Source organism: Diadema antillarum, unplaced genomic scaffold (assembly GCF_040938485.1).
Source record: "Diadema antillarum isolate AM-2024a unplaced genomic scaffold, OU_Dant_1.0 seq00000525_RagTag, whole genome shotgun sequence".
Lineage (NCBI taxonomy): Eukaryota > Metazoa > Echinodermata > Echinoidea > Diadematoida > Diadematidae > Diadema > Diadema antillarum.
The window spans coordinates 576,725-595,563 of NW_027271477.1; the positions used below are offsets into that span (position 1 = coordinate 576,725).

Genomic DNA, 18,839 nt, shown 5'->3' on the forward strand with positions numbered 1-18,839 from the left:
ATACATCAGTTTTAACAAAAATCACTCTGTTCATTTACAATATTATTTATCATAATGTATTGTAGTGTACCGGTACATTGTTTTTGCATTATCTTTCATTGCTGGATGGAAATAAAGCGACATTGGCGTGGTATTAGCGTTTTCACCGTAGCGTTTTCACCGGAAAATGATAAATAATGGAAAAATACGGTAAAATTTACAAGGAATTGCTTTTTTTTTTGGTTGTTGTTTTTAGATAAAGGGATACACATTGTATTATAAGCTTTTGATATTCCCTTCGCCGTCTTGAATAAAGACTAAGCGCTGTGGACATCATAACCTTTGGATATTCCCTTCGCTGCCTTGAATAAAGACTAAGCGCACCGCGTTTACAACAGAACACCTGTGAACATATCTACAGAAGACAGTGCTCTTCTTTGTACAGCGGTTAGTCTCGATTCAGAAGTATAGGGATATAACAACGAGACCAAATTGGTTAAAAATTCATTTATTATGACTAAGCTACTCATTTGGAAATGCTATCATAGCTTGATAAGCATATCTATGCCCGACAAACAAAATGACACCAAAAAGGTTTTGCCACCTCAGGTGGTACCAATATCTGGCCTGGCCCATGGACTAAATACAGAAATGCGAAAAAGGTGTGAATACTATACCACCACCAGTGAATACGTCAAAGCATGTATTGACCTTAACCTCTCTCTAAACAGAGTTTGCATTGTAAAATTTTTGTCAAATCACCAAAGTCACAATCACAGGTTAGTAATATACTTGTTCTTTACCTTATCAATGTGAACGGCACGATTCTATTGGTGACATCGTAAATGAAGGAGACTTACTTTCTCAACATTTCAAGAATGGTATACAGGAAAGGATTAATTGATGAATTGACTGGCAGGACAAAGACAACTAGCCAGGCGTACACGTCCGGAGACACCCGGACTCCTGCTGCCTGGACAAGAATGCCTATGGTTATAATAGGAACCCAACAGAAAAAATCGGTCGCCACAATGAGGGACATCTTCAAGGCCAGTTTGATTTCTTGGTTGGCTTTGTCTGTACGCCCAGCCTGGGCACGAACAAGACGAACCTTGATAAAGATTGCAGCATAGCAAACAAAGATAATAATAAAACTCGCAAGATTGATGCCGAGAAACAAAACAATGGCGAAAAGACCTGTGGAGACGTAGTAGGTAGCCCTGGTGTTGATGAGGGATACGCTGTAACGATTCATTATGCTGGGATTTGATTCAACAAGGAGGCCTGCAGGATTACGGATCAAGGGCAATCCTACACACACATCACTTAGTAAGTAGGCATCTGGATTGATATAGTTCAGTACGGTCCCCGTCAGGGCAAGCAGAAAGGCCACTGACCATATGACACAGACTGCAACTCGCGATCCGACATTGCTCAGACGCCGCTGAGTGAATGGAAACATAACGCCGATGAAGCGATCAACAGATATAAGGGTGATGAGAAACACAGAAGCCTCACTACTCAACACCGAAATGAAACCAGCAACTTGACACGGAATACTAGATCGCCAGTCATCGGCTTTTCCGGCCCAGAAGTAAGATTTACCTACATACAGATCCATAAACGCCAGCAGAACCATGTAGACGCCCATGAGGAAGTCAGAAAAAGCTAGGTTTGAAATCAAGGTGCACTGGACACTTGCTGTTCTGGTTGCGGGCTTGCTAATCACCCTCAAAATAACCACTGCAAGATTACCGAGCAATGCACTGACCCCAAGAATCCACATGAATAGAGTGATGGTGGTATTTTGAAGGAAGGTTTTCCGACAGGTGAAGAGAGGATGAGGTGGTTCACTGTTCATGCACGTAGTCGTGTCTGGAGCCACGCAGCAGAGTCTTGGGTCTGCAACATGACTATAAGCATAGAGAAAAAATAATCAATACAAGAAATTTATATTCCATAGTCATTTTCTAAATCTTCACAGATATTAGAAAGTTTTCACTTTTTATAAGAATTATTTATGCTTTATATAGCTCATTATCTGCTGAAAACTAGTATAAAGTGCTCAGATCGACATAATTAATTAGTCATATAGATTTTTAGGTCCTGGCGATAGTTTCCGCTTGATACTTATATTTGTGGTAGGGCCTACTACCACACGATCAGTTCAGAGAAAAAAGAAAAAGACGTGCATAACAACATAAAATGGTTTACTCAGATATTTCATGCGAGTTGTAGATATTTCCTTACTTACAGATTCAGCTTTTGGGGTCCATCGAAGAATCCTGGGTAGAGGGGCAAAGGCTGTGGCGCAGAGGTCCTCAAACGACTGAACGTTTATTCGTTATGGAAAGAAATACTATTCTTTATTTAGCTGACAATATCTGAACAAATACGTTCTTTCTTAGGTTTAGTGAAATTTGACATAGGCGATCTTCCTCCCAGATAATTATTTAATACTCTCTCAAAGATTCTGCAGTTTAATTTTCTGTTTGTCTTTTTCGTAGTTCAACAGAGTTTGTGAATTCAAACGCTTGGCATGAAGAGGGTGCTTTGGCCATGTACATGTGTTTTCATAAAATCGTGCTTTTTGTTTTCCTAAAAGTTAGTTAGTCCAGACGAAATGTAGCAGTATTGTGTGAAATTCAATCAGGATATTTATTGATGTATATTTGTATTCTCCTTGAAAAAAAAAAATCCTGTAGCGTCTTTAAAGTTTAGAATAACACAGATCATACAATATGTGAGTGTTGTGTTAGCTTAATGACACAAGCCGTAAAGATGTCAAGTCAGTGCAATCCCGAACAAACCATAAGTGATAAGATGTAACAGACCAGATGTCGATAATTGTATGTAGCTTGCCCGAATTTCTTTGATGATGCAATTGTAACAAATGATAAAGGTTGAATACTCACATGTCCCGAACCTTCCACAACTTTGCAAATGTTCCAGGTGCTACAGATGTTATTGGGGTGTCATCTAGAGCCCTGTATATGAGTGATTGATTAGCCGGTAGATTATGCTGTTGTTGTTGTTGTTTTTTTTTTTTTTGGTAAATCAGATTGTGTACAAAACACTGCCTAACACGTTATGCCTCAATGTTAGAAATCCTAGCTAACTGCAATATGTAACAATGTCCACATTATAAGATGCACAAACGCTCGAACGAAGAAAAGTTTTTAGATTTCTGTTGCCAGCATGATATCTATATTCATAAAAGAATAAAACCATGCAGGCCATTAAACTGTTCTTTCCAGCACAATTGGGAGCTTTAGATTCGCTCCGCGGATGTTCAGAGGTGGAAAAAAAAATGAGCAAAATTGCTCACCAAAGTCGATCTCTCGTCTTCTGAATTGTCACGATTGGTTCTGGGTTTTTTAGGGTCCGCTCAATTCACGACGCAGAGAGCTTCTGATGCAATGATCATAAGGAGGCGCCATTTTACGTCGTATAGGCTGGGTCCTCGCGTAATCAAAAGCTGCTATATATAGGCAACATAATTATGGCGCAGGAGGAGGGGAGAACGGCCAACGCAATGGTCGTCTAAGCGTCCTCGTCGCAAATCTAAAGCTCCCTAATGTCTTACAATTTACGGCAAATAACTGAGTGTTGTACTCTTGCTCCTTCCCAAATTTCTTCCTTTGTTAGTATTTCATGATAGTTGTAATGATTATTGCATATTTATAGTTTTATCAAAGGCTTTATCACAGACACCCGTCCGAGCTGCTCAGATTCTTTCCATTTTTCTTTTAATAGGGAACATTGTTAAATAAAGCCTCATGAAGAAAACAAAAACAGATTCAGAAAGCGAGATACACAAATAGATTACAAAAGACATTTCTGGAAAATTTGTGGAAACGGTTTCACACACAACTATAGAACAGAATATACATAATAGACCTACTGAGAAACACATCACAGATGTAAGATTTGACGAATTACATAAGTATCTAAACCATGAAATTTATTGCCTACAATCTAACACAGCAAGGTACTAAGAGATAAGAATCTACTCGGGATCAGCTACGGTTCCTGATATAATAATCTGATGAGGATGACGTTATATGCACCGCAACGCCCTTGCATGTCTGCTATATAAGTATAGTTATTGCATTACAATGTATTGATCCGATCGTGTAGTCTCGATATTGCAGAAACAAGACGGGGAATATTTCTACCACGGGAAAAGATATACCAATGATATAACTGTCGTGTTTGCTTTTTTTTCTTTCCAGCAAAGAAATCGAAGCAGCTAAAAACAGGGGTCATGATATTACTAATACATTGCTTGCTTATAGACTACTTTGCATACGATAGAGGGATTGCTTTTATCGTTCTTTTCTTGTAGTGAAACTATAATGAATAATATATTCAAAGTGTTGCATAGACTTCTGTACTTGCTAAGATAATGAAAATATTCAGGTTAGCTAATATTGTTACAATACTTACGCAATCAAAAGGCTATTTTCAATCCCGAGGAAAATAGTTGAATTGATTTTCGTCAACGGATTTTCCGATAGTTCACTGTGCACAGTTAACCAATAGTAAAGATTTTGAGTCATTTTAACTATGTACAATTTCTACAGATGCATAAATATATCGTGTATATTATGTCAGTTTCATTAGTTATTGTGGTTGTTTTATTATATTTCAGAAGATGTCCTCAACAACTTCATAATTATGTGTTTATCAACATCGTATTAACATGGAGCATTGTTGTTTTTGATATCACGATAGGGCCTACATCTTGTCAAGTGATATGAAGACAACCTAGGACAAAGTGAAACGTTAAACTTAATCCTAAAACTTGGTATAAATGAAATCATTTACAACTTGCACGTCCCGTTTTTATTTCAATTCAGGTAACGAAAGCATTGCAAAAACCATTAATCAATACCATGAGTTTCTCTTGAACTTCTCAGACATGTCAGAGGAATTTTTCGATGCTGTAAAGTTTGACAGGCTATTCTAATTATCACGTGATGGTAACATAATAAGGGACAGAGATATATCAGGGCTTTCATTAATCAGTATACAATAGCAGAATATGCTTATAAACAATTTATTTCATATTCCTACAGTAAAAAATATGCACAAAATAAGAAAGAGGCATCTTACAGTACTTCCAATCGTATCATATCCTGAAATGTGCCAGGTCTGATTTCGGTGAGATTGTTTCTTTCCAGAATACTGAAATATAAGCAAAAATCGATCCTGTATGATAGTATGTTTCCTTGAACGTGACCCGCGGGTCACTGTTATAATCAATTTTGATTTTAGGAATGAAGGAAGAAGTTTGAAGGGCAATCATGAATACGATGAAACTGCATGAAGGGCATGTACGAAACTGTAAGAGGACTGAATTCATCTCTCGTGTTTTACGTAATGGCAGTCGTTTCAAGTGAGATAACACTTATTACGGGAATAGGACCTTATAATAGTACAAGGACATGAGTAACACACTTTAGCTGCTCTTACATTCTTACATATCAACTTCAGTATTTCCAGGATAGCAAGTGAAGTTGCCTTTGTATCTCAAAGTTATTTTCCAGCTGTAGATTACACCATTTAGTCAACCTTTTTACATGGATTGCTAATTCATTTCCAGTGCTAATCGTTTCTTCTTTCTGGTCTTAATGATTTGAATTAATTCTATCCTCATGACCATGAAAAGTCATGCATGTTTAATACAGATATATCATATTAATGGGTAACATTGAGTTATTCCCAAGTAAGCCAACTTACAGTATGACAACATTTCCCAAATCTCGAAAACAGCCAGGCATCAACTGCGTTATCATGTTCCCTTCAAGGTGTCTGGAAATGTCAAGAAGAAGAAGAAGAAGAAGAAGAAGAAGAAAGATTTTGATTATTCTTCATACGAACGTCAGTTCACTAGACTGAGATCGATTCTGCACGAGTTTGTGACAATGTTACAAAGATGAACAACAAAACAACGCTGAACAATGTTAACTTTCTTGTGTGTGTGAGTGTGAGTGTGTTTACGCAGTGACCTGTATAACAACATAAAAAAAACATTACACAGATTTAGTGCAGCAGATACATTATGCAGGTTCTGAAAAACACTTCGGGGAATTTCCCTTGCCATGACACAGCGGAACTTCTAACCTCTCGATGCATCTTTATTAAAATGTTTATCTCAATAACACGTGTTCATCGTACATATGCTATGTGTTCCCAACAGAGTAACATTAGCAATATAATCTATTTCAAGAAATTTGCCGCGACGTGTCTTAAAGAGGGAATAAAGATGAATTTCAATCTTGCACTCACAACATTTGGAGATAACGAAGACCACGAAAGCTGTCTGTCTCGAGGTATCTTAATTTGCAACCCGAAACGTACCTGGGGGATAGAAAAACAGTGACATTAAGTCTTTATCATTACTATTATCATTACTGTTATTATTGTTATTATTATTATTATCATTACTATTGTTATCATTATTATCATCATTATTACTATTATTTTTAGATAACAAAGAGCTACAACTTCTTAAAGTTCTTGACTCATGAAGGCAGTGCTAGATTTATCAGCGGATGACATAGTCTAATGGTCAAATCGAGTATGTATATCTTTATCATAACATACGTGGATAAGCACACACACAAACACACACACACACAAAAAACAATATTTATATCATAAAAATGTGCACAAACATGAGATTGTATAATATTAGAGATGTGGGTCATGACGTCATTTTTTTCTATATTGGCTGGGTGGCTCGTTGTTGTGACCAAAGCGTTTTTCAGTGAAAACATGTGAAACATCAAATTCCATTGCTTCCTCATTATTGCATTCAATTTTGATAACATGGTCCTTTCTCAGTCATAACTTTTCATTTAACATAAACTCAACATAGATTAACATGATTTGGTGTTAAAGGTGTCATTCTGTTTTTCCATATGTTAGTTACCAAGAAAATTAGTCCATCCGAAAAATAAAAATAAGCTTCGTTATTCGGAAGATTCATTATTCTCCAAGCTCATTTGTCCGGAAATGAACTAAAGCTCATTTTTCGGAAGGATATTATTGAGACTGGTTGATCCGAAAAGAAATAAGGTTTGTAATTTTGACAAACCTCACTTCATTTTCGGATTGACGAACAATCGGATCTCGAATAACAAATTTTATTTCATTTTTCAGATGAATGAAACTCCGGAACAACGAACCTGCGAAATAGAATTAATATAACTTTCTTTTTTCATTTTTGGATTAATGAACAATGGGATCGTGAGTAACAAACCTTATCCCATATTCGGCTGAATGAACCTTCCGAATAACAAAATCTGTTTCATTTGCGGATTAAGGAAGTTCTATGTACGGAATTTTTATCTTTCAAAATTATGAACCTTTGGATCTCCGAACCCTATTTCAGTTTTGGGTTAACAATCTTCGGAATTACAAACACCACCCGTATCAAATATGACCGTATATATCGCAAAACCAACAAAAAGTTGCACTCTCTGATTTTACGTGAAGACTGAATATAGGTGAAACTGGTCAACTTAGTAATCATGAGATTTTCATGTTTTCTGAAAGATCTATTCTTTCTCTATACTATGACAAAGTTTGGGATCATAAAAGTTTTTAAGCAGTTTTTCTATTTTTTTTTTTGTGTGGGATAGTGTAATTATAGGTATGTCTTAGAGGCCCCAACGCATTCCTTAAAATCCAATACACACTCTTCACTTTCAACTTTAATAAGTTTTGACAGGGTGATGCTGCTGCTTTGAAAGTTGGTTTCAGTCATAGTCAGAATGTGTTAATATGGCGTATTTAGTTTCAGCTTAATCTGATAATCTCTTAATTGTATGCTATTTTACATCCGGTTTTTTTGTCCCATTCATTGCCCAGCGAGCAAGGCTATTGACCCTATACAGCGTGTCCCAGAAAAAACGAAACTGAGTTTCATTGCAATAATCACACATTTGCTTTATGAGATATACATGGATTGAAAGATACACTTCACTTCTTTCATTTGATGTACAACTCATTGTTCAAAAGTCGTGCCTGACTGAGTTAGAACAATAGACAGTAGTGCTACTAAATTTCATTTGCACGAGCAAATGGCGACTTTGAATGAATTTTTCAGACTTTTCCAGCAATCTTCTGCAAAAAATAAAATCAAGTTCAAGTTTCAAGTTTATTTAACCAATTCATTAAACATTTGACATTTTACAAAAGGATACAGCATTAAGAATAATGAATGGTTTGGGACCCCAAAAGAAGCAGAGCTTGTAAAAAAGGGGCCCCGGATAAACATATAAAACAAAGCAAAACATACTAAAGTTTTAAACATATTAACAAGAAGTATAATAGTAACATATTTACATAGGACAGATGCAACACAAGCACACACACACACACACGCGCACACACACACATTCAATCATACAAACACGTGTCACAAAAACTCTCATGCACACACATATAATTTACATGAAATTGCAGAAAGATACTTTCTATTTTACTATACTTTTAAATTCAGCTTCCCTGATCATTCTTGTTTTACAAATTTCCCTCAAGATAAATGCGACATGTACGTTTAAAGTTGGATAGTGATGAAGCTGACCTAATTCTCAATGGCAAATTATTCCATTCTCTAATACAAACATATACAAATGAATTTTGGGCAGTTTGAGTTCTTGCAAAGGGTTGATGAATGAGATTACTTTTACGCGTATTATAAGCATGAACGGTAGAATTTAACACAAACGCATCCTTCATGAAAGATTTCGGATCACCTTGTGTCTTAAACATAAAAATCAAGCAACTCAAGATAACTAATTTTTCAAATGGCAAAATATGAAGTTGAATAAACAATGGCAAACTTGGACTTCTAAAGTTTGAATTTGTAATATACCTTACAGCTTTTTTCTGAAGAACAATCAACTTATCTATATGAGTCTTATAAGTATTTCCCCAAGCTACATTACAGTACATTAAATGAGGCATAACTATGGCATTATACAGAGTAATTAAGGTTTCTTTTGGTAAATAGAGACGTAACTTGGATATGATACCAACACTACGAGAAACTTTAGTACAGACGTAACTGACGTGGTCTTTCCACGATAAATATTCATCGACTATAACGCCTAGGAATCGTACATTTTGGCTTCGATCAATCTGGTTACCGCCTATAACAAGTGGAACAATGTCATTTTGGATTCTTTTCCCTCTTAATCTAAATACAACATATTGAGATTTGCTAGTATTCAATAATAGTTTATTACAACAAAACCATTCAAATATATTACCAATTTCATCATTTACAGAGTTTATTAAGGGTAACAAATAGTTGTGGTGGGCAAGTAAGCAAGTGTCATCTGCAAAAAGCGAATAAGTAAACAAGCTAGATGAATTGATAATGTCATTAATATAAATAAGGAACAATAAAGGGCCTAGGACTGAGCCCTGTGGAACACCACATGTTACTTGCCTCGACTGTGATTTAACTCCATTTACCGTTACACATTGCTGTCTATTTTGCAAGTAATCTTTAAACCAAGCTAGAGCTACTCCACGAATACCATAATGCTCAAGCTTACACAGGAGTATCGAATGGTCAATAGTATCAAAAGCCTTCGACAAATCTAAAAATATACCAATGCAATACCTGCCACTATCAATAGCATTAACGACAGTATTCACTAAATTCAAGACACCCATGCTCGTGGAACATTTTTTCCGAAAACCAAATTGCTGTGGAATCAAAACACTATATGATTGAAGATAATCATCCAATCTTTTATACACAATTTTTTCAAGGATCTTTGAGAAAATGGGCAACAAAGCAATTGGTCTATAATTTTCTATACATTTGCTATCATTCTTTTTAAATACAGGGATTACATTTGCTAATTTCAATTTTTGTGGAACAATTCCTTGTGAAAGAGACTTGTTGAAAATATCACACAAGGGATCAGCAATATACTGTATACAACTCTTTACAACCATTGGAGATACATCATCTGACCCACATGATTTTGATGGGTTTAGGGCAGTAGCAAATTTTATAATTTCATGAACAGATGTTGGAGTAAAATACAATGATGAGGAGTGACTTTGCACAGATAAATATTCTAGAAATGAACTTTTGGCAGCGGGTATATCATTGGTTATCTTTGAGGGCAAATCAATAAAATATTTATTAAAATATTCAGCTTTATGTAAATCTGACTGAAGTGTAATGCCATTATGGTACATTTCACTCGGAATTAATGGTTTCTTCCCTCTCCCTAATAATTCATTTATGTGATACCATGTCTTCTTAATATCATATTGAGTAGACCGAAAAACATTATCATAATACCTCTTTTTGCTCTGTCGGACAGCAGAAGTCAACAAATTTTTATATACCACATACTTTTTAAAGTTTGCATCACTTCGATCTTTAATAAACCTAGAGTACAACTTATGCTTCTGATTAATAGATTTCAGGAGGCCTGGGGTAATCCATGGTTTTCTACATTTTTTCTTTGATTTCTTCTCAACTAAAGGAAAAACTGAATCATATAATATTAAAAAAGTATCAATAAACTGTTCATAAGAGTCATTAGCATCATACAAATCATACAAACAAGACCAATTAACGTCAGATAACTTTTGCTTAAAAACATTAATCTTCTCTTCATTAATAACACGGCGAAATATTTTACCTTTGCTGTTAACAGCTGTAACAGCATCACCTTTATTGATGCTAAAAATGGGCATATGGTCAGAAAAATCTGAGCACAGAATACCAGAATGAAAATGGTCTTTAACACAGTTTGTAAATATATTATCAATTAAGGTTGCGGTTGAAGACGTAACACGAGTTGGTTTATTAATTAGGGAGAATAGACCATATGAAGTCACAAAGTCAACAAAATCTTTAACTTTATTATCTACATTAATATTTAATAAATTTACATTAAAGTCGCCCATAATATATATTTTCTTATTTTCTGCACTCACAATTTCCATTGTATCATCAAATCTATCAATAAACGATCTTATATCAGCACCAGGCGCTCTGTACACACATCCAATAACATATTTAGTGTTTGTAATATTCGCTTCTATAAACAAAGATTCATAATACAAATTTGTATCAGATAAGTCACTTCGTAGCCGAAAGTCAATTCCCTCCTTTATATAATATGCAACCCCACCACCTTTTTTATTCAACCGACATGACTGAATAAAAGAATATCCAGGAATGTTAAATATAGCTACATCTGTTGAAGGTTTAAACCAAGTTTCGGTTATACCAATCACAGTAAAATCATAATTTATACTGGATAAAAACACAACAAAATCGTCAAAATTTTTATAAAGGCTCCTAGAATTAACATGCAAAAGTGACAGTTTATTTTTTTCACTGTAACGAAAATCAGGGCAATTGATATAACTACAGTCATTACCTACAACATCAAAAACATCATCAAAATTATCATCCATTAGGGAAAAAAATATGAAAACACAGTAGATACCCAACAGTTATGTAAACAAGACTATGAGATAACTGAATCACCAGATAAAGAAGCAAAATGTTGAGATAGTATCTTCGAGCATTCAAGCACAAGCACACGTGCACAAATACACAATCACAAACACAAACACACGTAATTACATGCACACATAAAAAGTAAACACAAAGAGTATAAGTAATATAACCATATATGTACAAAGTGAGATGCCGATGGTTAGCGGCAACATTTAAAAGATGCAGATCTAAGCTAAGACCCATGATGGGAAAAAAACAAAACAAAAACGGAGTAAAGGTATGGGAAGAAAGAAAGGAAATATAGACCCCTGGGAGAGGAGACTTTAGTTAGAGTAAAAATAACATGTTTTGTCTCTTTGGATATTATAGCAAGCATCTGAATTACAGGGTGTCAATTTGTTGAAGCGATGTGAAGGCCTTCTTGACGTGCACTCCATCCTGGGTGGTCTTCAGAGCCGCCATAACCCTCCCGTCGGTTGACCAAGCTGCATGGACTTTATGGTGATTTGCCAACTTCATCAGGATACTGTGGTTCAGCTTCGTCAAATCCTCCTGGATTGAGACACCAGACCCCTTCATCTTCCGACGATTTTTCATCAGGATGGCCTTGCTCTTGTAGGAGCAAAACTTTACTAAAATTGGGCGGGGCCTGTTGTCTGAGCGCGGCTTTCCAGATCGGTGCGATTTGTCGATTTCGGACCTGGACATGTTGTACCCAAGCTTCTCAGATGCAATTTTAACAACTAGCTCATCTGTGTCTTCTTCACGACCTTCGGGGACACCAAATACACGCACTGAATTTCGTCGGCTGTACTGCTCCAGGTCGTCTGCTTTGGACTGAAATGCTGCCATCTCGCCTTCGAGCTTTTCCACAGAAGAGGCTAGAGATTTTACCTCTTTCTCCTTCTTTGTGAGGGCCACCCTCAAGTCATGAAGCTCACCCTCCTGCTTAGCAATTTTCTCTTCATTCTTCTCGATCCTCACTAGGAGAATTTTTTCTACACACCGTCCAAGTGCCTGAATAAATTCATCCTCATGTAGAAGTTGTTTTAGCGTGTCAGCCAGGTCTGAATTTAGACTACTGACGTCACTCGTCGCTTTCTTTGTGTTGCCTTGACCTGACATGATGACCCGATGAACCCGTGAAATAAGAGAAGTAGACCTGGATATACTGTATATCAAGCACGAAGGGAGATGGTCTATGGCTGCAAAGAGTAATTACCGTGAATTGAACTACATGTTACTTACTGGAAGTTTAATATGTGGGACCACAGTGCCACAGAGACCACATTGCTGAAGCTGAGAGTCAAAAAGTTCCAGTCATAGCTGCACTAAAAATCCATCAAGCGGTCATCAAATCCAAAACAAAAGTATCCCAGAGGTGCGATGAACAGTGATATACTAGGATTACATGTTTATTGCAGGAAGATCAAGTTGTGGCTTGAAAGAAAAGTGACAAGATTGTGGAGCCTACCTCTGTGCCATTCTTTTTTCTTTCATGTGATATCCCATGCGTAAAAAATGATCAACGCCTGCTCGAGAAAACTTAATTTGAAAATATGCTTCCATTTTACCCAGATAGATAGATAGTATTAAAATATGGAGCCAGTTACCTTTCCCCGACATGCCCAACTTGGCAACCACTGGGCCGGCGCCAGTTCGCGCCAGTTCGCGCCAATGCAATTTGCTGTGGCGCCTAGTGTCGCCAATAAGGTGCTTAGTGGCGTGCAGTGGCTCAAACTGCCTCCCAACTGGCGCGCGGTGGCCTGTAACGGCGGCAAAAAATTGAGTTAGGCGGCAAGAAAATTTCAAAATGTTTGAAATCTTCATCGCGCCACTTTCAGCGCGAAGTGTCTACCAAGTGGCACCAAATGTCGCAAACAATCCGCCTATTGGAATCCACTGGAATGTTATGGCGCGCGCCACGTTGCGCCAATGAGATTTTGCGCCACGTGGCGCCACTTGGCGCTACAAAGGCGGATAGTCCGCGCCAAAGCGCTCCAAATGAACAGTGGCGCGAGCCAAACGGCACCTGATTGGTGACTATTTCGCGCCAAATACCACTTGGTTTCCGCCATTCGGCGCCACTTGCCGCCTATGGAAGCATGACTGCATCGCAGGACTTTCTCACACAACTTTCAGTATTCGACTCGACAACACCTCTGTAGACGCAGTTTTTCCTTCACAATTTCTACAAGATTTCACATAATTTTCAAAGAAGATGCCCCCAAAAGGCAACAAAGGCAGTAGCAAGGGGAAGAATGACAAACTTGAGCAGTCCAAGAAGAAGGACCCCCAACCCAAGAAGCTCAAATTGAGCTCCAGGCCCCCTGCAAGCAGCAAAGATGACGAAGAGGATGAAGATCTTCGCGTGGTGGCGCTGGCTCAAGCTGATAGAGGCTCCGCTCCAAGACCTGCTACCCCTGTCCAAGATGTTGCTCCAGACCTTCCACCCCAGTTCACTGTTGTTGTAGATCTGGGCATCAGATTGATGGCCAACCCCACCCACATCGATCCACACGAACTGGTTCTTTGAATCTACGAGAGCCATCAGGACAACCGAGAAGAACTGCTTGTAGTTGAAGTAAAGGCTGCCTGAGTTCTTGGGCTTCTGAATACGGATGTGCTTTCCATCCAAGGCTCCCAGACAGCGAGGAAGATTCCATCTGACTTCAAAGTCACCTGCAACCTCAAGCCAGCCTTCACTGGTTGTGGGGAGGGAGATGACTTCTGCAGCATACTCATCCATAGCTATCGCTCTGGCTACGCCAGGGACAAACTTCTGGATGGTTTCCTTGCCCACTCGGAAGTTGTAACCCAGCTCGGCATAGGTGGCCCCAGTGGCGAGATGGCGCAGGAAGACGCACAACTTGAGACCAGGGGGAGTGGCCTTCCCGAAGTGGGTGTCCTTCTTCTGCAGATGGAGTGTAAGCCTGATCAACAGCTCTTCAAACATCTCTGGGGACAACCTGGTGTAGTTCTTGAACTTCCTCTTGTCATTCTCCCTCAGCTCATTCATGAGGGTATGGTACTGTCCACGTTCGGCCCTCAGCTGAGGGTGGAGCATGAGTCTAAACCACCACTTGTGCTTCCTTTTCTTCTAACGAGGCTCTTCTTTTTCAGGATTGGCCACCATAAGTTGATAGGCAGTGGCCACCTCAACATCTCTCATGATCTTCTGATGGAGCAGTATCAACACTCCAACATTATCAAAAGCCTCGGACATATCGAAATTGTAAATAATAGTAGATAATTTGTTCATACAGCAGCTGAGGAGGTTCTGAACCAGTTAGTCGATGGCCGATATTTATATAGTCGGCAAGTAGCGCAAAGTGGCGGCAAGTAGCGCAAAGTGGTGGCAAGTTTAAACCAATTTTGCGACCGTTTGGCACAAACTAATCACTAAGTGGCGCAATGTAGCCGTCCATCGGCGCAAATGGCGCCAACATGGTGAAATTTGGAATCAAATTGCCGTGTAATGGCGCGAGCTGACGCACCATTTTGAAGCAAGGCAGGTGGCATTTGGCGCACGCCATAACACCCAGTTTATTCCACTTGGCGACATACATTCCGAGCGAAAGATAAAGGTGGCGGCGACGTGAGTGTGTGTGAGAGAGAAGTGCGGAGAGGTGTTGAGTACTCCCCTTCTCCTACGCAGAAGAAAATCGCTTTTGGTGATTCATGTTTTTGCAAGGATATCCTGCATCAGCTGGAAACATTTCTGGACTGTTTGGACATGTATATGTGATTTTTGGCTGCTAATTCTTCAAGTCCGTTGGTCCTCTGGTAAAGACTTGACCGGTACGTGTAGTCCTATACTCACAAATTGAGGTTGGAATTTGCATATACGCCTCCTATATACGACATGTAATTAACTGTTCCCTCACTTCTTATCGTCACTGGACGCCACTTTGTATCACTTGCCATGGGATATGTTTCATATATTTCGACACACTCATAGACCTTTGAATTTCCGTCAGTTTTCAACTTTCTGAGCGTTCTGATATCAATCTATCCTCGCCGTATGCCTACTACATCTACGTCTATATGGTGTACTGTACTGGCCTCCATTTTCTTACCTCGTCATATACTGCTCTGCAGCGCTCAAGTACAGCCTTTGTTTATTACGTAACGCTTTCAACTATTCAGAATGCCAGAGACTCCAACCCAAAGCACCATCTGATCTGGAGATTCTCCCGCCTGAAACCCCTAGCAAACGGGAGACTCAAAGTTGATGTGTGCGAAGCACGAAGTTCCTAGGGTTCAAGATGTTCTCTGGTGCTATCTAAGGCTTATTTTTTCAACATACGATAGAAATAAGTAAGAAATCCTTTCCAACGGGAGACAAAGAGCCAGGACGGGAGAAATTAAATCTCAAGCGGGAGAACGGGAGATTTTGCAAAAATGGGTTTTCGGCGGGAGATCTCCCGTCGAAAACGGGAGAGTTGGAGTCTCTGGAATGCCCAACCTTAGATCTAGGCCATCACCATCAACACCATCTGACATTCCCCTTTCAGCAGATTCTGCCAGCAATGTTACCATGGAGACACCAAACAATGCGCCTACCCCCGTGCACCCCAAATCTCCTAAAATGGCTCAAATCGACCACCTGCTAAAAAATACCGATCTTCTGAAGCACATTGACCGCATCGTTGAGTGTGCTGTAGAGAGAGCGATTGAAAAAATCATGAAAAAGCATGAAATCAATCTTTCACATGTATCCAGCATGATCGAAGAGCAGCTAGCTCGCATGCACGACTTGGAAGTCTCAGTGGACGCCAAGCTTCACGAGGTTCGCATGGTAGCCGATTCGGTCGAGCGGACCAGAGAAGATCTCAAGCGTGTATGCCGCGATGTCCACAATATGGAACAATACTCACGCAGGAATAACATTCGCTTGCTAGGCATCAAAGAGTCTCCGATCGAGAATACGGATGCCATTGCCTGTGAAGTCGCGAAAAGCATTGGCATCGATATCACACCAGCCGACATCGACAGGTCTCATCGCGTCTCTCGCAAAGGTGATCAGGATGCGCACGCACATAGTGGTCAATCGTATGCGGACGCCACACGATCAACTACCGCCCGCCCCCGTGCAATCATCGTGAAGTTTACTTCGAATAAATGCAAGCAAGCAATGATGAAAAACAAGCGCAAGCTGAAGGGCACTGGGAGGGTGATAGTTGAGGACCTCACCAAGCAGAACGCTGAACTTCTGGCGGCAACCTCCAAAATGAAAGACAAAGTTAGTGCAGTGTGGTCGAATGATGGGCGTGTCATAGCCCTCCTGAAGTCCACAGGAAAAAAGAAGCTCATATCATCTCTGTCTGATTTAAACACGTAACATAATTCCCATGGAAACTGACCTTTTTTGCTTATATTCGTAATTGATGGCATCCGGATGATACAATCTGTCAAGGTTTCTTTTGTTAACTTAAGGTATAAATTGCGATTTTATGTGTTGCGCACCTGTGTGCGTATGTGTCAGATATAATCTACTTTTTTGTTTCTTTTTGCTGTTTCATCTCTCTCTCTCTCTCTCTCTCTCTCCTTTCTTTGCCATGTCTTTACGCAATATATATCAAAGTGCAATAGATAGGTTAAATCTCAGTACAATATCACAAGTTCTGTCGCCCATTAATGGTAATGAAGAATTTCAGGAGATTGATCAGTCTTTTTATTTACCTGATGAATTCAATGACAAGGTTTCCAAACACTCTCTGAGTTGTAATAATTTTTCTGTTTTGCATATTAATTGCCGAAGTATAACTAGAAACTTTGATGGTTTGAGTGCTTTATTGCAGTGTTTGAATCTTTCTTTTTCTATTTTAGGAGTCACTGAAACTTGGTTGAAGAATGACGCTCATATGTGTAATATTCAAGGTTATGATTTTGTGTATAATAATAGAGTTGGTAAAAGAGGTGGCGGCGTGGGATTTTTTGTACGGGATGGATTAACATATAAACATAGAGAAGATTTGAGTGTGAGTAATGAACACTGCGAAAGTTTATTCATTGAGATAGAAAATACTGTTAATAAGAACGTGGTGTTGGGTGTTTTTTACAGGCCACCTAATCAATCTGTGCAATTTTTTATAGATGAAGTTTCTTCTGTTTTGAACATTGTAAATAGGGAAAATAAAATAATATATTTGGTTGGTGATTCTAATATAAATTTAATGAATGTTTCTTTTTGTTCATATGCTAATGATTTTGTGAATGCATGTGCAACATATTCTTTGTATCCACTTATTCATTATCCAACCCGTGTGACTCCAAAATCTGCAACTTTATTAGATAATATATTTACAAACAATATCAGAAATATATTTTGTGGACTGATTTTGGCTGATATCAGTGATCATTTTCCTGTATTCTGTGTTTCTTATGATGAAATTAAAGAAAAAAGGTGTGTTTCCTGGAAAAGACAAATAAATGATATGAATATTGTACAGTTTTGTCGTAATTTGGAAAGTATTGATTGGAACTTTAAGTCATTTGATCCTAATCGTTGTTATGATGAGTTTATAACGAAATTCAGATGTTTGTATCACAGATGTTTTCCTTTGTGTGAAATCAAAGTAAAACATAGAAAAAATAAATCATGGATTAATAAGAATTTGATGAAAATGATAAGGAAAAAATGGAGATTATATAAGAAATATATGAATAATCCTACTGAATATAGGAAAAAAGTTTATAAGAAATTTAGAAATAAAGTAACAAATGAATTAAAGAAGGTGAAACGTGAATATTATAAAAAGAAATTTGATGGTTATAAAGGAGACATAAAGTTAACATGGAAAGTTATCAATGATGCATTAGGTGTGAAATCTAAAAAACAAAATATTATCAAAATTGATATTGATGGTGCATCAATGACTAATAAAGATGATATGGTTGAAAGATTTAATGATTATTTTGTTGATATTGGTTTTAATCTTACAAACAATGTGCAATATTCAAATTATGATTATAGTTCACAATTGACAAGAAATGATAAAACGGCATATTTTTCTCCAATAACATGTAAAGAAATTATTGATATTGTGAATGATTTAAAGAGTGGAACCAGTGTAGGTTATGATGATATAGCTGTTGATGTTGTGAAAAGAGTGATTCATGTAATCTGTTCTCCTTTATGTGATATATTTAATTTGTGTATTTCCAATGGCGTATTTCCGGATCAACTGAAGATTGCAAAGGTAATTCCTGTTTTTAAAAGTGGTGATATTTCTAATTTGGTGAATTATCGTCCGATATCTGTTCTGCCGTTATTTTCCAAAGTATTTGAAAAGTGTCTATATAAACGACTATACACTTTTTTCATTTCATGTAATCT

At 38.0% G+C, this 18,839-nt stretch overlaps 2 protein-coding genes across 2 annotated transcripts; both read right to left on the reverse strand.

Moving 5' to 3' along the window:
• Positions 1–835: 835 nt before the first annotated feature.
• LOC139734419 (G-protein coupled receptor GRL101-like) lies at positions 836–1,885 on the reverse strand. Its single transcript, XM_071645206.1, has one exon. The coding sequence runs from the start codon at positions 1,838–1,840 to the stop codon at positions 836–838; it is 1,005 nt and encodes a 334-aa protein (XP_071501307.1). The 5' UTR covers positions 1,841–1,885.
• Positions 1,886–13,709: 11,824 nt separating this feature from the next.
• On the reverse strand, positions 13,710–14,564 carry LOC139734420 (uncharacterized). The gene has a single exon (XM_071645207.1). It carries the CDS (start codon positions 14,562–14,564, stop codon positions 13,710–13,712), a length of 855 nt encoding a protein of 284 aa, XP_071501308.1.
• Between the last annotated feature and the right edge of the window lie 4,275 nt (positions 14,565–18,839).